General features: G+C 44.1%; 1 protein-coding gene across 12 annotated transcripts in view; it reads left to right on the forward strand.

Annotated features, from left to right (window-relative positions):
- The first annotated feature begins 1967 nt into the window (after nt 1-1967).
- The window catches only part of ANKRD44 (ankyrin repeat domain 44), a 132172-nt gene continuing 112879 nt past the window's right edge, over nt 1968-21260 (forward strand). For 7 of the 12 annotated variants that reach the window (XR_005602309.1, XM_039554822.1, XM_039554827.1 and 4 more), the window contains exon 1: nt 1969-2083. Coding sequence is in view for 11 of the 12 variants with exons in the window: in XM_039554822.1 (XP_039410756.1) it covers nt 2057-2083 (27 nt within the window). In the remaining variant the exon portion in view is untranslated. Of the gene's footprint in view, nt 2084-21260 lie in introns of all 12 variants that reach the window. The other 5 variants (XM_039554820.1, XM_039554821.1, XM_039554826.1 and 2 more) reach the window with 1 other exon arrangement.

The following is a 21260-nucleotide window of genomic DNA, read 5'->3' on the forward strand; positions in this document are numbered from 1 at the left end:
AGGATTTGTACCAGATTTTTGGATCAGAAAGTGAGGGGAGCAAAGAGCAAATCTGAAAAATCATTTTCCATATGTATCCTCCAAGTTTAACTGCAGGGGGAAGGCTACAGGGTCCTTGGAAATAGGCCTTTGTAACAAAACAGACCTTTCCTTATAATGGTGAAAATTCCCTCCATTTTCCCCTCCTTTTTTTTTTTTTTTCTTGCTCTCAGCTGGGAGCTAACTTTTGCTTACAGAGCCTGTTAGCAGGCTGCCAAAGCAGAACTTCTGACCCGAGTTGGTGGGACACAGAAAGGCTCCAGTCCCTGGCACACGTCTGCCAGCTGCCCTTCTTAGCGTGTGGTTTGACACAGAGCAAATCTCCTCATGCAAGTGTAGTGGTCCTGAGTGTTGTGGCATGAAAGACCATAAGATGAAGTGAAGATCCTAAAAAGACAAACTGCCATAGTTCATACATTAGGATACTGGATTGTCTCAGTGTTTTCTTGTTTTTTTGTTTTTTTTTTCTTTAAAAGACTGATTTATATTAACACTGTTTTACCATTAAGACCCCCTTAAAATAGTTGGAGTCAAAACGTGTTGTAACGTGTTATTTTTAATCCCCACTTATAATGATGCCTCAAAAGCCTGAGACCAACACCTGCTTCCTTGCTGGATTGGTTTTCTTCCATAGAAGACACTTCCCTTTTTTTTAACTACTTAGGGTCACCTCATTCTGTAATTAACAGTTGAAAAGTCATAAACCACTGTCATATTGGATGTGTTGCAGCATATGGGAGGTTCTTACTGCAGAATCTAACTTGTGGGAAAATACCTGGCCTTTGTGTGACTTGGAGGAGGGGAAGAAGAAATCTTCAGTCCTTTGCTCTTCATTTGCATGTCCTTGGAAAAAATGTAATTACCCTCATTACCTTCAGCATGTGTGTAACTCCTGTTGCTGTGCATTGTGCCAATGATTTTAATCAAATCACATGCTTCAGGGATTCAGCTTGTCAACTCTGAGGGGTAAGAAAGAATGTAAATTTACCCTTTCATGGTTTTTTTCCTCTTTTCCTCTCCCCCCCTCCCCTTGCCAGCCCCTGGCCTTGCATGCTTGGCTGTGCGCTGGTGCTCGAGTGATGCTGACAGCCAGCTCTGAGGGTGGAACTGAAGTTTCCCCCAGGTCAGCTGAACAGGAACAGTGAATGATGTTCATTTTCCTCTACAGCATGAGGCAGGGAATGTGAGGCTAGTTTGCTTGCTTATTAAACTGTGCTTATTATCTAGTATGTTAGTTTTTGAAAAGTGAAATAGTGTATTGAGTAGGAAGAAACTTGGATTGTCAGGAGTTACCAGATTTTTGCAAGATAGCTACTGCAAAAAGAGGTAAAAAAAACACCCCAAAAGACTCCTGTCGAACAGTTGTGTGTGTTGTATGGGATTTGACAAATGGATTTGCACGCACACATGGAAGAAAGGGAGAGGTTAAGGCTTCGGCTTCTCCTACCCGGGCTTGGGATGGCACGTTCCCTGCTTTCCCTCAGCGCCGTGGGAACCAGCGCGGGCCCTCAGAGCTCCGGCCCTCAGCGGTGAAGCCAGCACGGTGCCCTCGGGGCAGCGTCCCTGCGGCGGGGACACGGGTACCCCGGCCCGAGGGACAGCGCCGTGCCCCTGAGGAGCCGCGGCCGCCCGGGCTGCGGGTGCCCCGGCGCGCAGCAGGTGCCCGGGGACCCCGGCCGGGGCGCGGGGCGGGTCCGTGCGGGTCCCGCCCGGTCCGGCGGCACCGCCCCCCGCGCTGCCCGGCGGGGCGGGGGCGCCGAGAGCCCCGGGCGGCCTTCGCTCTGCTGCGCTCCGGCAGCGGCCGCCGGCGCGAACAAAGGCGGCGGCGGCAGGCGGCGGTGGCGGCGCGGCCGTGCGCGGCAGCTCGCCCGCCCGCCCCTGCTTCCTGGGCCGGACCAGGCGAGGCGGCCCCCGCCCCGCCGCGAAGCGGAGCCGCCGCCGCCGCAGCAGCGCCGGTCGTGGGGCGCGCTCGCCGCCCGTCGCGGGAGCCGCATGTGCGCGGGAGCCGCGGCGGAGGATGGCTGTGCTCAAGCTCGCCGACCAGGTGGGCGCCGCGGGGCGGGCGGGAGCGGGCGCAGCGGGCGGCGGGCTCAGCCTCAGCTGCAGCCCCCGCGGCGGTGCCGGCGGCCGGGGACGGCCCTTCACCCTGCCGGGGGCGGCTGTGGAAGCCCCTTCCCGGGAGGCGCCGTGTGGTGCCGGCTCCCCGCTGCCCCCCGCCCGCCGAGCCGCCGCCGATGCGCTTCTCTTCGCTTCCCGGCGGACATTGTGTGCGGAGGGCCGGGGGCTCGGGGCCGGGCAGGGCGCAGCTCGCCGGGGTCGCGGCGGCGGCCGCAGCCGGTACCGGTACCGGGCGCTCGCCCATCCCCGCCGGGCTGTCGCCCCGCGGTCCCTGGTGAAACCCTGACATCTCCCGTCGGTGGGGTGGGATGGAAGTGGATGTCGGCTCGTTTCGAAAGGCCTCTCGGCTCTGCCTATCCTTCCTTTGGGTTTCTCCATCGTTTATTGCCGTACCATACGTAGAAATCATTTTTCCTGTCGCCTTCTTACTTAGGGAGTGCCTCTTCGGATACGCTGTTGCCGTTCTTCACAGGCTACTAGAAAAACCCGTAGTATTAAACACTTGGATCGTGTTAAATTTAGCAGTGGCCAGACAGCTGTAATCAATGTTAAAGTATTTCTTATCACTGGTAGCTAGAAGCATTTATAAATATTTAGTAAATTGATATTATGACGCCCACATCCTGATTTATCCATATACTCTACCAACTGTTACACACTTTGCGTGCTTTAATCTGCTATTTTTAATTCAGCGTGGTCTGCCTGTGATGTGTAGCGTGGGTGTCCTGCAAGCCTCAGACCCTTCCTGTGGGGTTCAGAAGGACTGCCTGCAGCCAGCCCCTCTCCAAATACCCGTACTTGGAGATCACAAGCCTTGCTCGCAGTCTATTTATGCTTTTCCAAAAAAATCTTACGCACACGCAAAGCTGCCACATAGCACATTGAAAAGAGTTTTGAAAGCAGAAAATGATAAAGCTGCTTCTAAAGTGAAAGCGATACTGTGGGACCAGTCTATAATGTGTTTTCATGTGTAACAGAAGGCAGTGTTTATGGGCTGTCTCCTGACATGTCCCTTGAATATCCTCATCTTTAGATGTGGTGCTTATGACTGGCAAAGAAAATGTTTCACACCATGAGGCTTCGCCACCCCATGGTGCACAGACCAAGTCTCGTAAATAAGGAGATTCAGGTAGGAGCCATGTGTTAAAAATCCAAACAGCAAGCATTAATATTAAAAATACATGTGTTACAAAGGACCAAAATTGTACCATTTTAGTGCTTTTTACATGTTTAGTGAAGCCCTTGAATTTACTGCCTTTAGCATTTTTAAACCTTTGCTGACATCTTACAGTGAGCATTTTGCTTCAGCAGCAGCAGTAGAAGTCAAAATAGATTTAAGTCAAGTAGATCACATCTTGATGGGGTCTGTAATGCTGTAGAAAAATGATAGGCTGTTGTCTTAGGGTTCTCTCTTTTCGTCTTACTCTAAGAACCCTTAAAACAGAGGGAGGAGGCTCCTTAGAGCTGCTGTGACACCCCTGCAGTGTGCCTACTTTGAGAATGCTCAAAATTTTGGTGAATGCTTATCATTGTTCCTGGTCTGGCTGTGGCCTGGGACATAGTAAGACAGGCTGATAATTTTTCTTTGTGGACGTATGTTTCCTGTTGTTTACAGAGGGATATATTGGTCTACCTGTGCCCATCCTACTGGATCTCTTTTTATTTCCTTAATTTTCTTCAACAGATCTTTTTATTTCGCTTCTGAGAGACTGGAGGAGGGGGAGGATACATTCAAAGCTGGCTGTGGTGCTTCCTCTTAAAGCGAGAGCAGAAGTTTTTGTGTGCCCGTTTCTGTGTGCTTGGAGCTGTTGCTGGTGGAGCCATTCCCACCTGCAGCCTGAGCAGTGTAACCAAGGCACCGGGGCAGCAGCTCTGTGTGCATCAGGGCAAGCTCTACTTCTCATCTGCATCAGAATGGAGGAGTGCTGTCCCCAGGCTGGCCCACCTTTAGCTGAGAGAGACACAGTAGCAGCAGCCCCATGTGGTTATAGATAGACTCAGTCAAAAGAGAGGTGAATCTGGACCGAAGAATGATGTGCCTGGGAAGATTTGCATTCCTGTAACAACTCCTGCGTGTGCTCAGACTCGCTGGGGTTGTGGGAGCAGGCTCCTGCATTTCTTCCTGCTCTTGAAGATTGAGGCAACTGTGACAGTGATAACTTGCAGTGATTCAGGAAATGGTTTCCTTTTCCTTAAATATCAGCGGCCACAGCTCACAATGTCCTGCAGTGAAATTTGGAATATGGGGGACATTCCACCCGCCCCTGCAGTAGTCAGAACCTGGGCTGCTATGAGTGCAGGCTGCTCTTTGTGCACTGAGTGTGAGGTGCTTCAGGTTTTAGTTGTGATGCTCAGGGAAGGATGACTCTGAAACCAAGAGCTCTCTGCCTGTCATTGGGATTTCTGTAGCACATGCTTCCTTCTGGACCCATGACTTTTTTGACCAGTGAGGAGAGCATCATGTAGGATATGACTAGAGAACCTCCCTGCTGGGAGCTTAAACATGCCTTTCTCTTAAGTGATCTCTTTCCTCCTTGCTTCCACGCTTGGCTTTTCTTACCAAGTGTATCTAACAGCAAAGATGGCATTCAGACAGATGAGAAATTAATCACACCACTTCTCATTTAGGCTTTGAAGACAGACAGATGTTAATTGTTGCTGCTTTCTTGATATAGCTGAAAAGTGCTAAAGTACTGCTACACTTAAACATTAAAAGAGATTATCAGTTCTTTTGGCTGCATTCACTCGTTAGGCATGAGAGCTTAGTTTAAGAGTTTAGCATTAGTTTAGCTTACTTGAATTTGCTTCCAGTGATGGTAATTATTAGCTCATCAATTGAGCCAAGAGAAACCTGTAAGTGATTTAACCACAGGAAGTGTGTTCTACCATCATTTGTTTCTAGACTAATTTCTTTCAGGCATGTAACTGCCACTTTTGAATGACTAAATGTTAAGCTGAAAACAAGTTAAAATAATTCATAAAACTTAAACCAATTCATAGGATTATAATCTTTGTGCATAGCGGTGTCTGTGCATTTGTAAACATTCTGATATTCTAAATATTTCTGTTGTCATATTCAAATATTGTAAAACTTGCTCTAAATTTTAACACATGTATTTGGTCCTTTTTTAACCATCTCTACAGTGAACATTAATTACAGCTAGCCTGCAAGTTGTTTTAAGGACTGAAAAAACTTTTTTTTTTCAATTCCAAGAGTTACTGCTTTACTGTTCCCCATCCAAATTATTGGCTGTACCTTTTCCATTTCAATAAGCATTAGTATTTTATATTGTGTGAGGGTACAGTTGTTTATGATAAAAGCCTCTAGCTGTTGCAGTTAAGCTAGAGTTCAGAAGGAGCAGAAGACAAGTGCTCCAACAAGTGAGCAGCCAGAGGCTTTCAGGTGTGAGTGGCGCTCTCAAAGGGTAAAAGTATTGATCTGCTTGTGACTTTTGTGGCTGCTTTTTGAGCAGCAGTTGTTGCCTGGACCCACCTCTCTTATCCTTTGAGTAATCAGCAGATGTAGGGTTCTTCCTGCTGCCATTCTCCCTGCTTGCTGTCTGCAGTTCTTTGCCCAGCTTATTCTTCATACTTGCACCAAGTAACCTGGTTTCTTGGGAGCTATTTGTTTGCTACTTGCAAACTCTTCCAGAGAAAGCCTGGTAGCTGATGTCCTGTTGAGTGTGCTTTTCATCTTCAGGGTTTCCACTGATGGTTCTGGGCAGCAAACAGACCATTGCTCCTGTCAGCGCTATGTGAGAGGGTAAAATATCTTAAAATAATTCTATATGTAAACTTCTGTGATTTGGCTTTTGGAAAATTAGTTTGGAAGAACCTTAAATTTCTGTAGTGTCTCCGTCTCATTTTCAGTCTTATCTTGCCAGCTGGGGCCTTCCTTGCAGAGGTGCCAGCTGTGCCCACAGGTCTGCAGGTTGTCTCTTTAGCTAACTCCGTCCTCTTCTTTCTGTTTAAAGCCAACAAAGTCGCTCTGTGCATGGCTGTTTGATTTGGGATGCCAGCTGTGCCTTCACCTCCGTGGCACAAAGGTGCCCATTGTGCCTGTCAGAGGCAGCGATGGTCGGAGCGGGGCGTGCATGGGGACATCCTGCGTGTTGTTGTCTGTCATCTGAGGCTGATGCAAGCTCTCCACTGCCTATTGTTGCTTGTAGTTGTGCATGTTTGCAGAGGAAATGTATCATTCTGTCTTTGAAAGACACTGAAAAGGTTTTCTATAAATAAAAATAAAATGGGAAGTTGCCTAGAAGTGCAGCCTGTGTAGCTGCTTTTAAGAGGTGCAGTGCTTGGTGGTTTCATGCCCACACTGCCAAATTCGGTGAGAAGCTTGCTGTAAATCTGAGACAGACACAGGCTCTAGCTAGCTTTGGGCCAGTGCACCTGGAGGATCATAGTTTACTGTGACTTCAGTGTCACCAGCCCAGGCCCTGTATGTACAAAGCAACAGAATTACTTTTAGGCTGCCCTTACAAGCGTGCATATGCATGCATAAGGGTAATGAAGCCCAGATAAGTGGTTAGTGTATGTACTTAGGCTGCTATTAACTGCAAACCCTCATCCTGTCTCCTGGTATTTTACCTGTTGTCCTTGATTGCTGAGAGTAATGTAGTGTGACTAGAACTGAAAGGACCATTTCTCTCCCTTTCCCAAATGTTTTCCTGTGTTTGACAGTTCTTTTGCTGACCATCAGGATCCTTTTTATTATGGTCACAGAGAAACAGCATTAAACAGATGTTTAAATAATTTTAAACAGATGTCAAAGATCATAAAAATCCGCTGGGCAAAGGCTGGGCTTGTGTCTGAACACACTTAAAACCAAAATGAATATAACAGTAACAAATAGTCTCCTAACAAAACCAATTACATTTCCAAGTGATGGTGTGTCTGACTTATTTCAGAATCATTCAGTTGACAAGAAAGGATACACAGAAAGACATTCTCTCTGACAAGTAAAACACCTGAGAAAATGCCCCTGAATTTGCTCTTTGAAATAAGAGTAATGAACTTGTGCCCTGTGGCCACAGGCAGCCCATGAGTTATTTTTGTGTGGCATGAGATGCCACGATTCTTCCCCTCCTCATATTATGACTAGATAATATTAAGGTGTGTATACTAATTTGCAGTCTTCTAAGTGGTTTTGAAAGGGCTCACAGCCAGAAAGAGATAATCCATTTTAGTACAAAATATCTCAGCCACAAAACTAAGGTAATTGTGGGGAAGGAAGGAGGAGGAATTTACCCACAGGAGTGTGTCTCTATTATTTTGTGTGTAATGAAAATGTGGTTGGACCAAAATAACTCCACTGGGGCTGCCACTGTCTTTCTAGAGCCGCGATGTTCCTAGGTATCATGCATACTGTGAGACATGGCTCTGTGCTTTTAAAAATGAAATAAAAACTTTGGAAAAAATGGGATGTGCCAGAATTCCTGGTCTTGTTCAGACCTGTAGGAGTGATTGTTGCTGCCCTTTGGTGTAGATGACACCTTAGCTCTGGCACAGAATTATCGAGTTGTTTAGATTGGAAAAGACCTTTAAGATCATAGAGCCCAACCATAAACCCAACACTGCCAAGACCACCACTGAACTATGTCCCTACACTCCTTCTAAATCCCTCCAGGGATGGTCCTGTTCAGAGGAGGTGACTTTGGGTCACCAAAGAGAGCAAGATACAGGCTGGAAAAGGAAGCTGCTTTGCTGCTTGGTTTTTTGTTTGGTTTTTTTTTGTTTGTTTTTGTTTTGTTTTGTTTTTTGTTTGTTTGTTTGTTTTGGTCATGGTTTCTGCAATGTTATACTTCCTGATAATTTTGTAACTTGTTTCAAGGTAAGAAAGAAGCACTTGAGTCAGGAGGATTTTTGGCGTGGTGTAGTGTGCTCAAGTGTGTCATAGACATTTCCTTAGCAGAGAAATCCTCCAGAAGTTTGCTCTTTGGTAATGCTGGAAAGGTTTGGAGTGGTTGTGCCTAGAGGCCCGGCTGTTTTGAGGGGGGTGTGCCTGTCATGTCAGGGTGTTAGTTGTCTTGAATTGCAGATGGCATCCAGCAGAACTTACCTGCCTGTACTCTCTTGAGGTGTGGTATTTTATTCGTGCCTGACAAGTGCCTCATGACCTTTCCCTGCTCATCTCTTAAATGAAGATGTCGTTGTCATGGCTACATTTAGTAGAGGAATAAACATTGCTCCCAGCTTGGGTGCTTGTGTAATGGCTTGATTCCAGGAAGGTGATGTTTTTATCTGGATCCTTGCTCGAGTTGGACAGATGTTTTCTGTGACCTGGGAGTAGCAGTGCCCAAGCTGGAGCTGGCTGGTCACTGGACGCGGTGGCTGTGTGTGCTGTGCCTCCCCTGAGGCACGATTTCAGGTCGGTGTCACTCTGTCAGCAGCACCACGCAGCGCTGTCGGTCACATGCTGGGCTGGGGAACAAATCCCTGGAAGCAAAGAAAACTTCTAAGCGTTGTTTCTAGAGGTCTGTGTGTAGCTGATGCTGCTTGTTTGTTGCCAAGAGAGGCAGGGACTGGGATGTGTTGGTGATGGGAAGGGGTTCCCTGTACTGGCTCTTCGGTCTGTTCAGGGAGGAGCCGGGCCAAGTGCCTTCTCCCCTTCCTAAAGCTGCCCCACCATTAACAGTTTATTGCTTGTGAAACGAGCAGCTTACTCTTTAGGAGCTACTGTTGGGGTTATTGCTGTCTGCAGCTAATAACTAATGCTTCAACTAACATATTATAGTTTTAGGCTTCTTTTTAATCTCTGTCCAGAACTTTTTCCTTTCAGTGGTACTAATACAGGTACTAATGCTAGTCTGGCGTCAACAGATGCCTACAGGAGGTAGGTGTAAGCCTGTTAGGGAAAGGTTTCAAAGTATATTCTGATAGCATTGACCATTTCTTCTGTTTTTTATTCCTGCTGGTCTTGAATGCCCTACATCACATATTTGTGTGTGTTGCAGAACATAGAGGTGAGCTAAACTTGCTGACAGACTACCTCTGTATTTTAAGCATTTAGTGCATTTTTTGGGCTGTTCCCATATTTAAATTAGATTTTTTTGTTTCCAGAAGTACATATCTGTCATTTGTCACTTTTTTTGTTAGCTGGAAAACTTGGGCTGGCAAGTTCCCACAGCTGCTGTCTGTGGCTTCAGCCTTTTTTTCTTTGCTGCAATAGAAACATGTAGCAGCATGCTGTTGGAACCCTTCAGCCTGGTGATGGGTGGGAATCAAAGCATTACAAAATTACATTTAAAGGGGAGAAATTATTTTGCAGTTTTAACCAAGGGTTTGAGGTCATTCTTGAAGTCTGCAAGGAGTTGGTCAACAAATTACAGCATTTAGTTGTGGCTAGGTTATTGTGACATTCTGAAAGAGGGTGTGCTTTTTGATGACAGACATTTGCATGTTTTGCTTTTGGGGGAAGGAAAATCTTTCCTGTCTACAGATGTGCCACCAAAAATGGAGGCTGTTGGATGAATTTCTTCCATGCAGTGCTGAACATCCTGGCCTAGCAGGCTTGTCTGCTTGATGTTTGTTCTTTGTGTTATGAGCTGGTTTTTATATACGGACGTGCATTTTTGTGTTGTAATTATTTGTCAAGGCTTGCTCTTTTGTTTTTAAAAGAATACTTGGGGAGAATGCCCTCGCAAAGCCCTGCTTCCCCCTTGCAGCTGCATGCTGCTGCATCTTTGTGAGGAAGTAGGCAAAACCAGAGTAGCTGACTGCTGCATATAGTTTTAACTGATGTACCTGATGGCATCTATTTACTGAGCTAAGGCTTCAGCTCCTTTCCATAAAGGAATTGTTTTCTTATGGAAAACCCTTGTGCTATTGAATTATGTATGTGTAGGATTGCTTCAAGGACCACGTGTTGATATCCTTAAAGGCACAAAGTCTGCAGATAATCTCTAGTGATGAATAATTTGCTGTTTAAGTGTTATGATTTTTATTCTGGCAATTTTCTGGATCTCATTATATGGCCTGGTTTTTTGCCCCATCTTGCAGCCTTTGTAATTTTATAGACTTGTTGCTTGAACAAATGTCTTTTGTCCATGCAAAAGCTGTAGCAAAATAGTCGTTTAGTGTCTACTTGGTTGCGTACCTCTAACTATATGTCTCTGTAAATGAAGTATTGCCAGAAGTAAAGAGTAACTTACAGAAATTTAAGAGTAAAAATGTAAAAATCAAGTATTGCTATCTACAGTATATCAGCTGAAGTGCCAGTCAACTGCACCATTAGGTGCATGAGCTTTCACATTCTAAATATGATCAAATCATTGCTGGGAAAGGAAGTGAGTGTGAATATTAATAAGCTTTTATATGCACTTCATCATTAATAATGTAGATAATACCATTCAGATGGAGAACATAGCCCATTTTATCATAGCATCATTTTAACATGATAAGCTTCTTGCTTCTTGCTTTTCCAAGGTGAAAGGGCCACACATTGCCTTCTGGAATCTCATCCTCAAATGAAGTTTTGCTTTTGGGTGTATCAAATCTAGACCAGCTTTGCAGGAATATGGAGAAGCTGCTTTGTATTTATAGTAATACACTGGTAGCAGCACGTGCCTTGCTGTGCTTCTATGTATGAATTTTTCCCATACTTATAAGAGATAAAAGTGGACATCATGTCCTTTTCACTAGTGTTTTTATTCTTGCCTCTCTAGGTGTTTGCTTTGGTGTTTTTTTTGTAATAATGGTTACTTCTTTTGTCTTCTGTGCAATAAGACAGCTCAGAAAAGTTGTGCCTGTGCTGTTGGGCCTTCCTGGCTGCAGCAGGTGGGTCCACAGGCCACCAGGCTGGGCTGGTGTCACTGCTGGAGCCAGCCCTCTTGCCATGGGAGCTGGTGCCAGCAAGGAGCCTGGCATCTTGAAGCTAGAATCCCACAGTATTATCTGGTAAAATGCTGACTTGCTCAGTGTGATCTTTAGTTGTTTAACATGCCAAGGGTAAGAAATGAAAGAACAAGGGCCTGAAGTACCCCATATTGTCTTTATGCTTCCAGCTGTTTTAATGTGCTTGCCAATACAACATGCAGCACTTTTCTCCAATTTAAAATTATAAGAGGGATTTATTTAGTCATTGACTCCAGGAACATTTCCAAAGTGTTCTACCAACCAAGTAAATGTGGTGTGCCAGGTTCTGCAACCATTGCTTCTGTTTGAGAGAAGCAGGTTTAGGTTAGTGATCTTGTTGCACCCTGCATGGCATGAATCAAGCCTAGTATGAGGATTTTTTTTCTTTTAGTGTAAGCAAGCCTTGATCTTTTAGCTATATGCATAATCATGCTCCTCTTTAGGAGATGTGGCCCTCCTTCTGGTGGGGTTTTCTGCAGGTGGAGCCTGTGGCTCAAATAACCTTGGCTGGTCACAAATCTGAGATTTTTTTTTTTACAAAGCTGCCAAGGTGGCTTTAGAGTTCGGAGAGAGGGAGGTGGAAGGAGAAGAGTTGCCCTGGGGAGCTGAGGCAGAGAGCAGGAGGGATGATAGGAGGAGGCAGAGGAGAAGGCAGGCACTGTGTAGCTGGAGGTGCAGTGCTGCTGCCTGATGCCACTGCCAAGAGAAGGTGCTTGTTACCCTTTTCACAGCTGGAGAACTGGGGTGCAGAGAAACTCTGTGACTTGAGGTCAGGCTGAGAAGGGAGCTGATGACAGAGCAAGAGCCAAATCCTGTTTTACCTCTTTCAGTGGCTGATTCACAGTGATGCCCTTCCTTCCCACAGATTGTTTTAACACTGTTTACCATGTGGGCTGATGCCAATCTCATGATGTTGCAAGGTGAGAAATGAATGGTGGCATGAGTTGTCATAGTACAGTGTTAAATTCAATGAACATACTGGCTTTTTTAGATACTTGTTCTATAAAGTGTAAAATCAGCATTGGTGCTGCTTAAGAGCAAGTGCTCTCTTAGGAAATGGTTTCTAGGTCACCTGGTAGGTGAAGACTTATTCTGGCTGATTGCCGTGGGTGACTGTCTTTGGTCACTAATCCTGTGTCATAGGCTTAGTGTTGTGTCCTGGCAGCACAAATGGTAAAAGTGAGATCAGCCTGTTATGCAGCAATGCTGCTTGTTTAGCCTAAATGTCCTAATAATCCAGCACTGCCTGACTCTGCTGTGGAGCACACATACACGTGAAGCTGGGTTGTTCAGATAAATGGAGATTAGCCTCTCAAATCTGAACACTTACTGTCAGTGGATTAGATGGTGCCCTTTGGGTACATTTCACACAAGGTCTATTTCGTGTCTGGCTCAAACTCAGCAGTCTTAGAATCATAAAATCATTTAGGAAGGAAAATACCCTTAAGATCATTGAGTCCAGCTGTTGAAAACACCATTAAACAAGTGTCATAGCTGGCACGTTGTACAAACTCATCAGGATACAACACAGTCTTCAGCAGAAATGTTTGTGGTTTAACATAGTGCTGGCTGATTCCCATACCATGTTTGAGTCATTTAGATACCTCCTCAAGTAGGGATCAATACATTTAAATTCAATTCTAACACAGATAATCCACTTGAATACAAAGCAGGCATTTTAAACCCATTCAGAAGCCCCACCCATGTCTTCTCACTAAGCTCTGCTTATTACAGGTAAATATTTATAGACATATAATCTAGTTTCCAATTAGAAGAAGTTGTTCCTTTCAGAAGCATTTTCAAGAAGACTGGTAAATTTGTGCATCACCCCTGCTTCCCAGAGGAGTGTTAATTCTTTTCTGTGAATAGTAGCAAATGGAGCCGAACAGATTTGCCCTTCTGCACAGAGAAGGGTAAGACTAGCTAAACCAGCCATATAGCTAAACCAGCCCGTGTAGCTCCAAGAGTGAATTAACCAGGCTTGCGTTCTCTGAGGATGTGCCCACTGTTGGTGGGGAGATCACACAGCCCAGGAGCACCTGCATGTTGTGGCTTGGCAGGTGCAGCTACCTGGGGTGGCTAGTTACAGAAGCCTTGCCTTTATCCTCTTCCTACAGGCATAGGCACAGCTTTCACATTAATCAGGGATTGCATTTGGGATCTCCTGGTTCCTGTTCCTGGGTAGAGTTTGCATGTCTTTAATGGGTTTTTATGCATGCTTCTTGCCCTCCAAGGCAGGTCTGTGATTCACTAGACAGCTGTCTGGAAAAGGAGAGACAAATGATGGCAAACCACAGAGCAGGCACATGATCTTCATCACTTGTTCCTGCGGGGCTGGCTGAAGACCCTTGTGTGAGTCCTAAGGGATGGCTGTGTGCAGACACATGGTCTCCAACCCTTTAAAGACCTGCACACTTTCAGACAGTTGTCTGGGGAATTCTTCAGTTGGCTCTGTGGTAGGGGCAAAAATTAAAAGGAAGTGGACAAACAGGTGTAATTCAGTGCCTGAAGCCTCCAAAAAGCTCTAGCATAGAGCAAGCTTTCTCCTAGGGCTTGTGTACAGCTGCCTGTCTAGGACCAAGCGAATGGGGAAGGACCAAGCAGATACAGAAGTAACAAAATCTCTTCATGTATTTTCTTTCCCTGTGAGATTATTGATCCCAGAAGGGACAAAGGAGTTCAAGTATCTTTTTGATCTTTGTTGCTGAGGCAAAGTTGGATCATTTGCTGTGAGCTGATTTCAGTTGTGCTTGGAAATTTACTGAAACAGTTACTCCGAGATAACTATTCTGAAGAGATATTTTGGTGTGGGCACTCGTATACTTGCATAAGAGTGTAGTTTGCTGGTGCACCTTGGAACTAGAATAATTGCTGACTAATTATTCAAGAACAGTGCTTCTGGTAAATGCCTGAGCACAGAAAAGCCCACTACAAAGAACAAAGACACCCCCCACGCCACCCTGATTCCAAAGAGCCGGTTCTTCCCAAGGTATTTAAATAGTTCTGTTCATTCATGTCTGTTTAGAAAAGAGCAGTGGTAAGTTTTATGTTGCATGGTTTAAAATATTTCATATTAATTAACAAACAAGTACCAATTAATTTTACATTATGATGCTTAAGGGGTAGACTGCAAGGAATGGTATTTAGCTGTGGCTGTTCGGCAATTATGACCTTGTATATAATAACAGACTCAATAAATTCTTGATGTGAGAGAGCACCATTAATCAACACAGATTAATTAACTGTGCTGCTTACTTAGGAAGTGCCGTGCAGAAAGGTCTGAATCTCTGCAGTGCTGTAGGCTGAAAATGTTTGATTTGTCTGATACCTGCCTTGTTTACATAGAAATTTCCCTCCAAGTTGATGCTGAAGAGGGAGCAACACTTCCTTCCTGGTCCCACAGGTTGTTCTCTTCTGTGTCTCTGACACTCTGCCAGACCTTACGTGGGTCACTGTGTCACTTAGGCTTTCTGTCACCTTTCTGTAGAAGGTGGAAGCCTTTGGATGAGTGCTGCAGTGCTGGTAATAGAAAATGCTCTTGCATTAGTGGTTTTGCTCAGGTTAATCCTATAGGAGTGCCAGGAAATTAGGAATCAGTGTGATAATTAACAGTTAATACTCATCAGCTCTAATTTAGACTTTAAACAGGACTGTTATTTTCTTGTCTGTTTCTTTAATAATTTGAAAGGTAGTTCAAAAATGGGAAAATTAACAAGATTCAGCACTCCTTCAGAGAGAAAAGCATTCAATCTCTGTACCACTTGCCCCTCCACACTCCAAATAGATCTTGTCATTTTCCTGAATATATGATACTTAGAAGAAAGAAACTGTCTCAGCCTTTTGGAGTGGCCATCCTTTTGTTGGCCCAGTGTGCATAATAATGTGAAGGATGGATTTCTAACCTGGCATTGGACATTTTTAATCATCTGGCTTTTTGGCTGTCCCTTGAACCACTTTCGTATCTGGGGTCACTGTAGACTGTCACAGAAGGATTCAAAGGTCTGAGCCAAGCTTTAAGCTTGCTGAGAGCAGTAAGAGCCAGTTTGGAGAGTTTGAGTTGCTTCAGTATGAGAGAAAGGAGAGAAGACAACTGCTTTCTTGCTGCTGGAATGTGAAGCCTCCTGAGTTCATATGCCCCGTTTTTAGTCTTGAAGTTAATTTGACTTAGAGGTAGAGCACAAACAATCTTCTTTCTTTTCTTTTTTCTTTTTTTTTTTTTTTTTAAGTAAGTGTAATCCTTCATCTTCTTTCCTCTCTCTGCTACCTGGGCTGTTAGTCTTAATTAGAGCCCGTTTAGCGAACAGCTAATACAAGAGTAGCTTAGTACACTACCACAAGATATGGCAACCAAATAGGGCCAGAAATAGATGAGCACAAACTGTATAGTCTGGAAGTGTCATGGAATGCTCTTAACTGTTTATAATGATGCAACTAATTATAGAGGCCTGAGGGTGGGGAAGGGAAGGAGAGAGGAAGAGATTTTCACTTTAGATCTTAAAGCAGAGGAAAGTGATGGTTCAGCTAATCTCTCTTCTGTAAATGGGATTTTTCTGCCACAGCCACACAGCTTCTGTATTTGATACAAAGGAAGGCAATAATTCTTAAATGATAGAAAAACAACTGTTCTTTTTTTTCCCCCTGCTTTTTTACTACCCACTCTGGGAAACAGAAGTCAAGTGACACCTCTCCTTATTAACCCCAAAGTGTAGCTGGTGGTTACGGCCTGGCGTTCCTACTTTTCCACCCTCCCATCCAGCTCCCTCTTTAAGCGGCTGGCGTGGCTCCTGCTGACTCTGGCGGCTCATCCTGTGCTCCAGCTGCCATGCAGACAGCACATTCTGCAGAGGGGCTGCTTCACTTAGGTATGTAACACTTTCTCAAATTCAGGCTTGGGCCTGGCTTTTCACGAGCCGCAGGGGAGTCAATCCAATGAATGGGCAATGCTGTACTAAGCTGATATTAATGGCAACTCTTCCATTTGAGTGCTACGGCCCATGGTCCCACACACATATGTTTTAAGATAAGCACTGCATAGTACATGTATAGATCCTTAACATATGGTTTTTTGGATTTCTGAGTCGCCTTCAAGCTTGGTTTTCTTTAGATCCATGCATGTTATTCCTTGTTTTGCAAAGCCCTTTCTCGCTTGCCTGTATATTAGCAGAATTTTTCCTTCCTCATACCTCTCGTGTTTTCAGAGTGTGGTGGAAGGTGGTTTGTGCTTTCCCCTGTGCCCAGCTTGCGTCACAGAGTCCAAGTATTGGACTTTACTCCTTGATTTTACCCCCATTTATGTTTCTAGCCCAGTCTCTGTGTTTTTTTTTTTTTGCCAACTGCCAGAGTGTCTTCAGTGCTGTGAAGTCAGATGAAAGGTAGCAGTTAAAGCTCCCTTTGCAGCAGTCATTCCCTTGGGTGTGCTGGTAGAAGTCCCTTGGGTCTCTGCTGAAGTTTCATCATCCTCTTCATTCTTAGCTTCAGAAGAACTAGGATTGTTTTCTCCTGACACCACCAAAAATCCTGAGCTGAGGGCGGTACAAGCAAGAGTCATTGGTTTTCAATAGTTTTAGGTATCATATGTCATTTGAGGTTCATAATTTCTGATGATTTCATGAAGAGATTTTTCTCCATTCATTTTGGCCTTATAAACAGCCCATATTTTTTCTCTCACAACAAAATGCAAATGATTTTATGAATATGTTAGGTGTAAGTTGAAGATGAGAAATGATATTAAAGATCAGTTATATGATATGGAAGGTATACAAGTAATGGATGCAATCAGAAAAGGCTAAAAAATTGAAATGTAAAATAGCCATAGCCATGTGAAATTTTAGATTATTTTTGAGTATGTGAAGGATGGGGAAGATACAAGACTGGAGGCAGGCAAATGTTATGCCTATTTTCAAAGGGGGGAAGTGAGGAGCCAGGGAATTAGTGTAATGCCAACATTGTGAAGTATACAAAGCAAGTTGTTGGATAGATTTATAGGTATCTAGATGGTGTTAAGGTAATTAAAAAAAGAAAGCCACAGAAGAGCATGGAAACAAATGTCCTAATGTCCTAAAGAAGGGCCCATATCTTTACTTTTTTCTTACAAAGATTCAGAGAGGTGGGAAGGCTGGTATTCTTTCAGATTTTGGAACTACAATACCATTTGTTATAGTTGATTTACGTTTTAAAAGCTCTAAGTATGGTGAGGTGCATCTTGGTTCCCCAAATTTCAGCAGCAGTTGAACTTCCCTGTATTTAATGGCATCCAGCCTTTTTGATTATATGAGAGAGGGAGGATTGTGATGTTAAAAAGTCATAAAATGTCTTGTTCCCAGAAGTCTCTGGCATGACAGAATTTCTGTAGATTCTTAGAATCTTGGGGCTTCTGAGAAGTGGAGTCTCTGCTGTTGATTTTTCTACTCTGTTCAGGGAAGTGGGACTTGGTGCATATTTTTTGAAACTTGCACACCACCAGCAGAAACTTCCCTATAAAGGCCCCGGACTTCTGCGAGCTGCTCCAGTGGTGAGGGGAGTAATAGGGAACAGTAAGTGCTAGGCTTGTTCCTCGTATCAGTGTGATGAGAGAGGCTGACACCTGGGCAATTTTCAACTGTTTCTGAACTGGGAAGCTGATAAAAGAACCCACTTCTTCACCACTGTATCTTCACCACTCCTTTCTTGTGACTCTTCTTTGCAGACTCTCAGAAGGGATCTCTTCACTTTCTGCCAGTGATGCAGCTTTCTAATCAAGCTTTTGCCATGACTACAGCAAACTTGGTCAATAATACAGGAAGAAAGACACTTTTGGCATGGATAAAAATTACAGGATTTTGTTGCCAAGGCAAGCAATTCCAGTTTCAGCATGCAAAGGGGAAAAATATTCCATTGTCTAGTTTAGTGAAAGCTGTAAAACTGAAGGAAAAGAAATGTACTCTAAAATATGTAAGGAATTTGACAGTGTCTGAATTTACCCAGCATTATAAGGTAGCAATGGCTTGTAGATACTGACTCTTCTCTTCAGAAGCATTTTTAATCCTTAAATGGTGCACTGAAGTTGCTTTCTTGCGTTCCAGTATAAATATTTCCAGCATGTTACAAGACAGATGAATGAATGGAAGGGGTAGAGATAAAGTGATGTTTTCTGATAAGAAGGCTTCTTCTTAAGAGGCCTAAAAGAGCTGTCTGTTATGGACATTTTGATTCTGTTGGTATAGCTGAAGGATGATTGAACGGAAATTTTAATATTAGGGTGTGACATGTATCAGATTTCCTCCTTGAAAAAGACTGCTGCTTAATGGCTTACCAGATGAAGGAGTTAACCTCTTATAATATTTGTTATACATTCGGAATTTTGAATATTTTATTCTTCTGGCTGCAGCTAGACAAACCAGAATTTCTGCTGCTATGGATTTTAAAGGTTTGATATATTTGGCGCCTTTCTAACTTTATAATAAGTTCCATCTGAAAGGAACAGTGATTTAAGAGAGTTAAGAGAACAGATATCTATACACAGCAGATTTGAGAGTACATTTACCTGCTTGTCATGATTGTAGAACAGACACTGTAATTGCTTGAGAGGCCTTCAAGGTGAAGAGAATTAAATCTAATCTTGAAAACAAAGGACAAGTTAGATGACGAGAGGAACAGTAGGGAACGTGATTTCCGCATGCCTCAAATACCTGGGACAGGTTATTTTGTGATTTGAGAGGCTTTTGTGATAGGTAGGAGCTCTCTGTGGCTGATGCCAGTTCTTTCTTTGAACCCCATGCTCTCAAACCACATTGTAAATATTACCTTTACCTCAGTGGGTTGGCTGGGTCTCACAGATAGATTTAATGCATTCTTGAGAGCATTTGAGCTTGTTGATCTCCTTCCCATTCCAGTCAGTTCCTAGTGAAACCACTGCAGGTGCTTGTTCCAAACAGAGGGATCTCCTGGGGGGACTGGAGTAGAGAACAGGAATGATACACTGCTGTGTTTCCATTGGGAAGAAGCAATACAGACATCATGCTTATAGCATTTCCTTGTGCAAATGTTAGGAATTGTCTTTCCAGTGGCTGTGCTGTTCCAACATGGAGTCTTCAGCCTTGCTTTTCATCCTCCCTATGAATGTAGAATGAATGTCCCATCTGGTTTTGTAAAGGTGTAGGTTTGCACACTGGGGGCTGCATGGCTGAGGTGAACCCACTGTTCAAAAAGGACCGGTGCTGTTTCTTCCTCTCTTACTGTGTTCCTCCAGAGCTTGTTAAAGTCAGTATACACTGTTTGGAGTTATTGTCTTTGTGTTGCCAATGCTCGAATCTTTCATAAAAAACTTAACACCATCTTTCCCACCTCATCCTGGCTCCAAATGGTTATTAAATTCAGTGCATTGATCCCCTGTGACATTTCTCTCCTTGTTATCAGAGTAGCTGAGACCCTTTGGCTGCCTTTGCTTTTACCTTCCTGAACTTTGTCTTGCTTCCTTTTAAACCACCCAAAGACTGTCTCTGAAATTGTCTTATAATTATTTTCATCTGTTTACTTTCTTTGAATTTTCCTCCTGCTGTATTCTTGTCTTCTGGAGCTATTTTTTGCTTTATTTTCTGCCAGCTGTGATTTTGCTTGGCTTATGCTCTTGGCACCATTGCTGCCTTGCAGGGTTTCTGTAGAGAGAGGGGGCCTCTGCAGATGGCCTGTGGGCAAGCTGCTGTGGCCAGGGGGATCAGCTCAACACGTGTCCCTAAAACCAGCACCCAGAGGGAAGGTCTGGTGAGGCAGAGCAGATAATTTCTTGTTAAATGAGGAATGCTTTGTGTGACTGCACACACATGTGCCAGGGATGATTTTACACCCAAGTGCTTTGCGAACACTGAAACTTCCAGATAGTTTCCTCTGTTTCCTGGTTGAAATTGTTTCAGCAAAGAAATTCCTCATTGAAAGTCATTCTCTATCACAGGACCGTAAATACTGTACCTTGTATTTTGTATTCTGTCTGGCTTTGAAGTATCTGGTGCTAAAATATGTGTGTGAAGCACTCTGTCATGCTATTAGAAGGCACCTACTTTTATAGCTGCAATTTGGTTTCTAAAAATGTTGACTATTTTATTAAAAAGAATTTATTTGGGTGTGTGCCTTAAAACAGCAATAAAGCCATATCCTGTCTCTAAAAGGTAAGTGTTACTGAATGTTCAGGAATGTGTTCAATATACAGATATAAATAAAAAAATTCAATCCCTGTGTGCTGTAATAAAACAAGTTAGGACTAATATAGCGATAGGCCTGTGAGTTTTATGATGTCATTGCAGGAATTTCTGTGAACAGTGCATAGAAGACCTGGATTATCTGAGACTGGCTGCCCCAAACCAGCCAGGGCTCCTGCTCCCTAGTCCCTAGGAGCCAGGGAAGTGACGATCAGTTCCCTCTGCTGGTTCAAGCACTGCCTGCCAAAGGAACTCCCAAACCTGAGTGATGCTCCAATATAGCTGCTCTAGCAAGATGCCTTACAGCTGTGTGATTTCACTTTAGTTGGTCCTATCTGTTTTATTTCTGGTGTCTCTCTTCCCTCTCCTTTAAATCACAATTATTTTCCCCCTGAAGGCTGTGTTAAAAAGGTGACAGTATTTTACTTTGCACAGTATCTCTTGCAACCTTTGGATACATATGTAAAATGTCAGCTTGATTGTGACCCTGACAGCCAGCAGAAAGAGGAAACCACTTGTAGGGCAGCTCGGATGCCTTGCTGCCAGCCCCTCGGCCCAGGCTGTGCCCACCTGAGCAGTGGTGCCACATCCTGAACTGCTTATGAGCACCTTGGTCTAAACTGCTCCATGGAATAACCTGTGCCTCAACATGTGCTGTTCTGAGATTTCTGAGACCAGCTGGCCTGGCACGCTATCAGAGCATGCAGATGCTCCTTTTTATTTGGAGGAACAAGTCATAGGGAATATTGATCTTCTGAAAGACATTCATTGCTCGTTTTCTTTGATTCCTGTTTTACCTTTCAAGGTGAAGATGACATGGCAGGACAAAGTAATGGCTTGGAGGGCTGTCTGGGCTTTGTGGGGCCATCTGTTTTGCAGGCCTGGTATTAACTCCCTGCATATGTGTTGTTGCTCTGCAATCTGTTTACACAGTATGTGCAGGTTCAGAAGAAATGTGCAGCAAGCAGAGAAAATGCATTTATCTGCTGCTGGCAGAGACAGAAGCCCTGCAGAACTGACTTAAAATATGGTTGTTTGCATGTGGGATAAGGAGAAATATCTCTTCTCTGGTTG

The sequence above is a fragment of the Corvus cornix genome, chromosome 7 (genome assembly GCF_000738735.6).
Source record: "Corvus cornix cornix isolate S_Up_H32 chromosome 7, ASM73873v5, whole genome shotgun sequence".
NCBI classification, from domain to species: Eukaryota; Metazoa; Chordata; class Aves; order Passeriformes; family Corvidae; genus Corvus; species Corvus cornix.